The following is a 7,790-nucleotide window of genomic DNA, read 5'->3' on the forward strand; positions in this document are numbered from 1 at the left end:
ATGGTCAAATGGCTGTACTCCCAGTTGATTGGTTGTAAAATTTTAATTTGGAAAATTTTTAGTTTAATATACTGATCAGTGTAAGCATTAGTTCTAAATTCATTTAAATATTCAACGACATATTTTATTGAAACCATTTTTTGAAAAATAATAAAAATTCAAAAAGTGCGTTCCTAGTCCTTTGATCAAACTAATCAGTAAAGACGAATAGAAAATATCCGGTTTTCTGTGCTATGGATGTTTGGAGTGCAGGTTTCAATGGTTTCGAACAAATTTTACGACAACAGCGACATGAAAGTGTAATATCAATCCCTACACGTATAAAATCTAGAAGTCGAATATCACAGATCGTTGGTTCGTGGTCACAACTCGCATTCATCTATGGTAATAACAAAACCAACTTTAGACTTGCGCAAGTCCCATTTTATTGCAAGAAGTCTGCTATAATCTTGGACATTAGGGAAAGATCTGGAAAATAAAATGGCCAAGAGTGGCTAGCTTGTTTTTTGACAATGCTGGATTGACCATTCTTAAATTTCATTAGTAGGTTCCTCTTGGTCGTGAGTTGTGCATTGTCTATTCTTTTTATTAGTTTCAAAAACTAAATTGTTGACACTGAAAGTTTGTAAACGCTATATTTTGAGTACTGGATTGATTTTTCTAAAATTTGCAATATATTCTATTCTTCCTCTTGCTCCCTAGATATGCTGGCTTTCAATTTTTAATAGATCAGATCAACAAAATGGCTGACAGATCGCCATCTTGGATTTGATAATCATTATTGCTTTTTCTGAAGAGGAATTATCCATGTTCATACAATTAAGAGCAAGAACAGGGGAAATGTAGAAACGAAGCGAAAAGATAAAACTTACAAAGACCAAACGATAGTGTAAGCGAACAACAGTATTCGCCTGCAGTTTAAGTAATTATGAAAGTTTGTTATACCAATTTCTTTGTAGGTGGATCTTTTTCAGATTTCTGATTTATGTTTGGTCACCTGTGGTTGCCTTTAAATTTTGGGAGATATCAGATAGACAAAATGGTAAATAGGTTGCCAGCTTGGAGTTTGACAACAAAATATTGTTATTGCTATTTCTTGAGAATTAAGTTCGAGATGATCTTTTATTCTAATGAATTATCTTGACCAACTTTCAAGGTAATAAGTTTCAAATGTGTAGTTAAAAATTCTTATTTTGCATTGATATTAGACCCTTGGCCCAGGGTTCTTGTGCATGCCATCTAAATTGATTTCCATGTTTGCAGAAATTTACTTCATTGACGGAAAGCCTCTTTTTAAAGAATACAAGAGGTACATGTATCTAGCAATTCAGGCCCATAATTGGGCCACTGTGTAGTTATCTCACCAGAGGTTAGACAAAACATAAAACTATTAAGGCCTTTATTGTTTCATAAATGTTGAATATTATTTCATGTACACTTTTCATGAAATGGCAACAACATCATATAGTGATGTCAGTTGAACGTATGATTCTGTTTGTTATCTTATATGAACATTCAACAGAGTAAAGAAATTAGAAAAGGGGTTGGAAGGGAAAACTGGCAATGAAGTTTGATCTCTCCATATCTTTATTGAATCCATTATGCCATTGTATATATTATGTCCATCTTAATCACTATATCAATATCATTTTATTGCAGATCATGGCAACATTTTCACTTCTCCATCATTGGAAAAGGATGAGACTGAGAAAGGTAGTAATGGAGAGGGTAAACAAAGTGAAAATTCAAAGCAGTTATGTAAGAGTTTAACATGTTTCAACGACCAAATTGTGGCTATGTTTGATAATGGCTGTATCAAAATATTGACATCTTGTGGCATGAGGGGTGTGAACTGTAGTGATACGGAGGTCATCACTAATAGTGACTTAAACAACAGATCTTTGGACTTTGTCAACCAACAACCACATGGTACCACAGGTACTAAGAGCATCCATGGCACAGACAAGGAATTACTGTTTCTTGAAGGTAGGTGACAATTCATGTTTATGTATTACTTTGAGCCAATTGATATAAATTCAATGATACCTTGAACTGTAGAAAACTGGTGGAGTACACTGCAATCAAGGTTTTCATACTTTCATTACTAGAGGGTTGGATAACAAGGGCTAGAAATATTGGAAAGAAAATACATGCAACAGCACATACATATTGTGTTAACATCTGATTTATTTCCTTATTATTCTTTCCTTCTGCCCACCTTTGTGGTTGGATAGTGTTCCTGCTAAATATATTGTTTATTTCAATGGTTTTAGCAACGACAACTTATGATTGTGTTGTTCAACAGTGCCAAATGCATGCTACAGTTGTTTGATACACATGTGGTCAACCACTTAACATATGAAAGGTGCAGAGGTAGTGTGATGCAAAAAATAAAAAACATTTAACATTCTTCTGTTTATGTTCTGAAACTTAATGTAACAGGCAATCGTAGTTGTGCATATTTTCAGGACTCAGGGAAATACCTATAATGTAGCTGAGTCATAAACACTTTATTATACCAGGATACTCAAAAGCTTAATTGAAGAAAAGATTGTAGATATTCTAGACTCTGTATCAACTAGAGTCTAATTTAAAATCCTTACATGTATTTTTTTTTGGTGCTCCTTTTCCCCCACTTGGTTAGATATATATATATGTTATTTATCAGAATGATACAAAAGACCCTAATTTTATATTTGATCAAAATAAGACTTTATTGTAGTATGATCACACTGTTGATTTCTCTAAAAAGTAAAATATTATACAGTAATTTGGTCCATGCATTGCGTTTCTAGACATAAAATAAATTTTGTGAATATTTGTTGGAATAGTTAATATGATACCAGCAATATATTGTGATATTTTCAAACTGCTTTGTATGTAAATTTACATATCTTACAGAGACTGGAAAACTAAGCTGTTGCACCCTTACAAATCTTGATACCACGGACTGGATTATTTCCACTTCAACACCTGTTTTATGTGCCGAGCCTATAGTGGCTGTTAGCTGTGGAAAGGAACATGTGCTTTTATTAGGCCAGAACAGGCAGATTTACTCCTATGGAGGAGGCAGGTATGAACAACAGAAGTAGGGAAGATAAAAAGTTAGCTATCCATTAGTCTGACGTATTTGTTCTTATTTTAATGTAATGAAATTATTTTGATGCTGGCTCAGAACATTTGACAAATAACAAAAAATAAAAAATGAGATGAAATGCAGGATTTCTTGAAGTGCAGAATCATAGGATTCAACACTAAATGTACGAACATGTCTGATCAGTTGATTTAGGTATACGTTTGTTATAATTAAAATCATGTTGTTTGATAATCTTTCAGTCGTGGTCAATTAGGCCATGGAAATGTTGTGGACCAGAAAGAGCCACAGCTTGTGGAGGCACTCGCAGGTGTGGGCTTTTGCTCAGTGGCATCTGGCGGATGGCATTCTGTGGCATTGTCAGGTAACTATCTTTACTGTGTAATGTACTTAATTATAGGCCACCTTAAAACTTATTTTTATATTTTGGAACATTTTCTTAAGGTTCATAACGTCAACAGAATAGAAATTCTTATAACATTACCAGTAGAAGATTTGAGTGTGATATTTCGTTTTGTCCTTTTCAACACTGGTCATTTGTCTGATGAATGTGACCATGTAGTCACCAAAACGTCACACTCTAATCTTCTACTAGTTGTGATATAAAAACTTCTATTCTATAAGTGATTCTTATGTTTGTACTTCACTTTATTTGAAGACTTTATCCCAAAGTACAACGTAAAACAGTGGAAGATCATTATTATACTGCGGGGTAATTGTGTCATTGGAAACAAACTTAATTTTTAGTTTGTATTTTTGAAATGTTTGTTGAACATGTTTAAGGCTTAATTTACATTTGGACTAACAAAGTCACATTGGAAACAAACTTAATTTTTAGTTTGTATTTTTGAAATGTTTGTTGAACATGTTTAAAGCTTAATTTACATTTGGACTAACAAAGTCACATGTCTATTTATTCCAAGATGATTGGATACTGGGTAATGAAACTTATCCATTATTTATATAAAAATGGCAGGAAAATTTAATTTAATTGTGATAAATTCTTTACCAATGTTTTACCTGTTCCCTTTCCTATTAAGCATTCTTTGTTTCCCCTTCATCTGGATCAGGCACTAGATTAATACCAGGTTATATTGTACAGCTCCGGAAAGGTGGCAATTATCAAATATTTCAGAGTTTTAAATAAAATAATGTAATTTTAAATCAATCTAGAATTTCGAAAATCATAATCATTGTCAAGCAATAATAAAAATTTAATTATCAAAACAATTTTCATTCATTATTATTTTACCTAAAAAATATGGCACATATATCAATGTGACTTTTATTTGAACAAATCAATTCACAGCTATGAACTAAGTCATTGTTATTACAACATCTAGTCTCCTCTCAATGCATGATTAATTGATATTAAGTTTTAACAATCTCGATCAAGTTGTCATTTTTTCGATATTATCCAGTATTTGTACATCAAAGAGATAAAAATATGATCTGTTAAAATTAAGATATTGGTACTTGTAGCATAACAATGAATACTATGATAGTATAGATTGTTTTCATGATTTCCTTGTAGATATTGGAGATGTTTGGGTATGGGGTTGGAATGAGAGTGGACAACTTGGATTGCCATGTAGTAAAAATGACAGTGATAGGAAATCCCGGCATAGCAAATCTCCAGATCATTCCGAGGTAGATGTTCCACATAGCAAATCTCCAGATCATTCCGAGGTAGATGTTCCACATAGCAAATCTCCAGATCACTCCGAGGTAGATGTTCCACATAGCAAATCTCCAGATCACTCCGAGGTAGATGTTCCACATAGCAAATCTCCAGATCATTCCGAGGTAGATGTTCCACATAGCAAATCTCCAGATCACTCCGAGGTAGATGTTCCACATAGCAAATCTCCAGATCACTCCGAGGTAGATGTTCCACATAGCAAATCTCCAGATCACTCCGAGGTAGATGTTCCACATAGCAAATCTCCAGATCATTCCGAGGTAGATGTTCCACATAGCAAATCTCCAGATCACTCCGAGGTAGATGTTCCACATAGCAAATCTCCAGATCACTCCGAGGTAGATGTTCCACAAAAGAAAACCCAAGCTGTCAACAAATTAGGAACAGACAACAAACTTATCAATAATCAAGCTTCATCATCATCATCATCATCATCATCATCATCATCATCATCATCATCATCATCATCAAGTATCACACCAGATTTCATTAGTTCACCTTCTTCCCAGCCAAAGTCACTAGCCAGTATGGAAAGTCATGTGTATATCCAGAATTGTGATGTGTCCCATGTTCAAGTCCAGAATGAACCTTGTGGCCTAGACCTCCAGGATATCACAGTCAGCGTAATCAGTTGTGGAACTCGACATACTGCACTTCTAACAGGTAAAAGAATCCACATACAACTTACAGTTTGTTAACGTCCGATTACGGTAGTATTCTAAAATTGTGTATTTTTTTCTTAATATTGATGATTTCTCTATTTTCATATCTTTGTAAGCTTTAATCACTCTGTCATAATACTTCAGCAATAATGTTAAAATCAATTTACATCAAACATAGATCAACCCACGTTTTGTATCAGACCTACTTTACATCAAACATAAATCAACCCAAGTTTTGTATCAGACCTACTTTACATCAAACATAAATCAACCCAGGTTTTTGTATCAGACCTACTTTACATCAAACATAGATCAACCCAAGTTTTGTATCAGACCTACTTTACATCAAACATAGATCAACCCAAGTTTTGTATCAGACCTACTTTACATCAAACATAGATCAACCCAAGTTTTGTATCAGACCTACTTTACATCAAACATAGATCAACCCAGGTTTTTTCATCAGACCTACTTTACATCAAACATAGATCAACCCAAGTTTTGTATCAGACCTACTTTACATCAAACATAGATCAACCCAAGTTTTGTATCAGACCTACTTTACATCAAACATAGATCAACCCAAGTTTTGTATCAGACCTACTTTACATCAAACATAGATCAACCCAAGTTTTGTATCAGACCTACTTTACATCAAACATAGATCAACCCAAGTTTTGTATCAGACCTACTTTACATCAAACATAGATCAGCCCAAGTTTTGTATCAGACCTACTTTACATCAAACATAGATCAACCCAAGTTTTGTATCAGACCTACTTTACATCAAACATAGATCAACCCAGGTTTTTTATCAGACCTACTTTACATCAAACATAGATCAACCCAAGTTTTTTTTATCAGACCTACGATAGTAATTAGGTAAGTAATACTGTGTAGCAACTCCACATTCATTTTTGACTGGTGATGTGATTTGGCTTAAGTACATGTCACATGACTAGACACTATAAACTGATAGAGCTGTTAGCTGGCTTCAGCATATGTCACATGACTAGACACTATAAAATACTGGAGATGTGACCTGGCTTCAGAATGCGTCACATGACTAGACACTATAAAATACTGAAGATGTGACCTGGCTTCAGCATACATCACATGACTAGACACTACACACAAATAGAGATGTGAGAAGGCTTTAGCATATGTCACATGACTAGACACTGTAAAATAATAGAGATGTGAGCTGGCTTCAGCATACGTCACATGACTAGACACTTTAAACTAATAGAGATTTAAGCTGGCTTCAGCATACGTCACATGACTAGACACTTTAAACTAATAGAGATGTGAGCTGGCTTCAGCATACGTCACGTGACTAGAAACTACACACTTATGGAGATGTGACCTGGCTTCAGCATATGTCACATGACTAGACACTACACACAAACAGAGATGTGAGAAGGCTTTAGCACATGTCTGATGACTAGACACTACAAACTACTAGAGATATATGAGTTGGCTTTAATACATGTCACATGATTAGACACTACAATATAAAACATCACACATTGATCTCTTACAAACAATATACTCACTGAAAATTATTGCACCAATTTTTGTTTTCCTTATATTGAGAATCAGATTAGTTTTTATGTATTTTCAACATTTATGTAATAAATTTCAGATGTAGGAGTTGTGTTAACCTGTGGATGGAACAAGTATGGACAGTTATGTCATGGTGATACAATGAACAGAGACTTTCTTCAATCTGTTGAACTCTTTGTGAAACAGAATTTAAAAGTTACAGGTATTCAGTGTGGCCAATGGAACACTATCATCACAACACAAAGAAATCAAGGACATGATTCTTTGCCAATGAAGGAATACTTGTCACATGGACATTTGTCCTGACAAAAAAAAGAAAATGTAAAATAAAGCAATGAATTCATTACAATAGATTTCTTGTTTTTCTCTCCTGTCTTATTGCTTAATGCAAATTTACAATGTAAATTGCTTACATTTGGTTGTGCTTCTTATATATTTGATGTCAAAATTGTTTATTTTTGACTGGCATCACTTATAGTTTTTCTTATAAATTAATTTCAAGGGACATAATTCTGTAATGCTTAAAGCATAGACTTAAAGCCAATAAACTATCGATGACATTTTTTGTGAATTAGTGAAGGAGATGTTCTGTCATTTAGCCCATTTCATTTTTCAACAAAGTAAAAAAAGCTTTAAATCAGTTTTATTTATGGTGAATTACACATTATTCATTGGTTATACCCAGTAGTATGAAATATCCAAGTAAAGGTGGTCAAAATTATCCTGAGATGCAGTTATTGATAGGAAATTTTGTATTATTTGTTTT

The 7,790-nt window shown here is 33.7% G+C and overlaps 1 protein-coding gene across 1 annotated transcript; it reads left to right on the plus strand.

Annotated features, from left to right (window-relative positions):
- Positions 1-233: 233 nt before the first annotated feature.
- LOC132544359 (uncharacterized) lies at positions 234-7,351 on the plus strand. The gene is made up of 6 exons (XM_060207945.1): positions 234-384; positions 1,660-1,986; positions 2,902-3,073; positions 3,337-3,458; positions 4,629-5,459; positions 7,104-7,351. Exons 1-6 carry the CDS (start codon positions 234-236, stop codon positions 7,328-7,330), a joined length of 1,830 nt encoding a protein of 609 aa, XP_060063928.1. The 3' UTR covers positions 7,331-7,351.
- Positions 7,352-7,790: the final 439 nt, after the last annotated feature.

The sequence above is a fragment of the Ylistrum balloti genome, unplaced genomic scaffold, assembly GCF_031769215.1.
Source record: "Ylistrum balloti isolate Yb309-2 unplaced genomic scaffold, AGI_CSIRO_Ybal_v1 Utg369794, whole genome shotgun sequence".
NCBI lineage: Eukaryota > Metazoa > Mollusca > Bivalvia > Pectinida > Pectinidae > Ylistrum > Ylistrum balloti.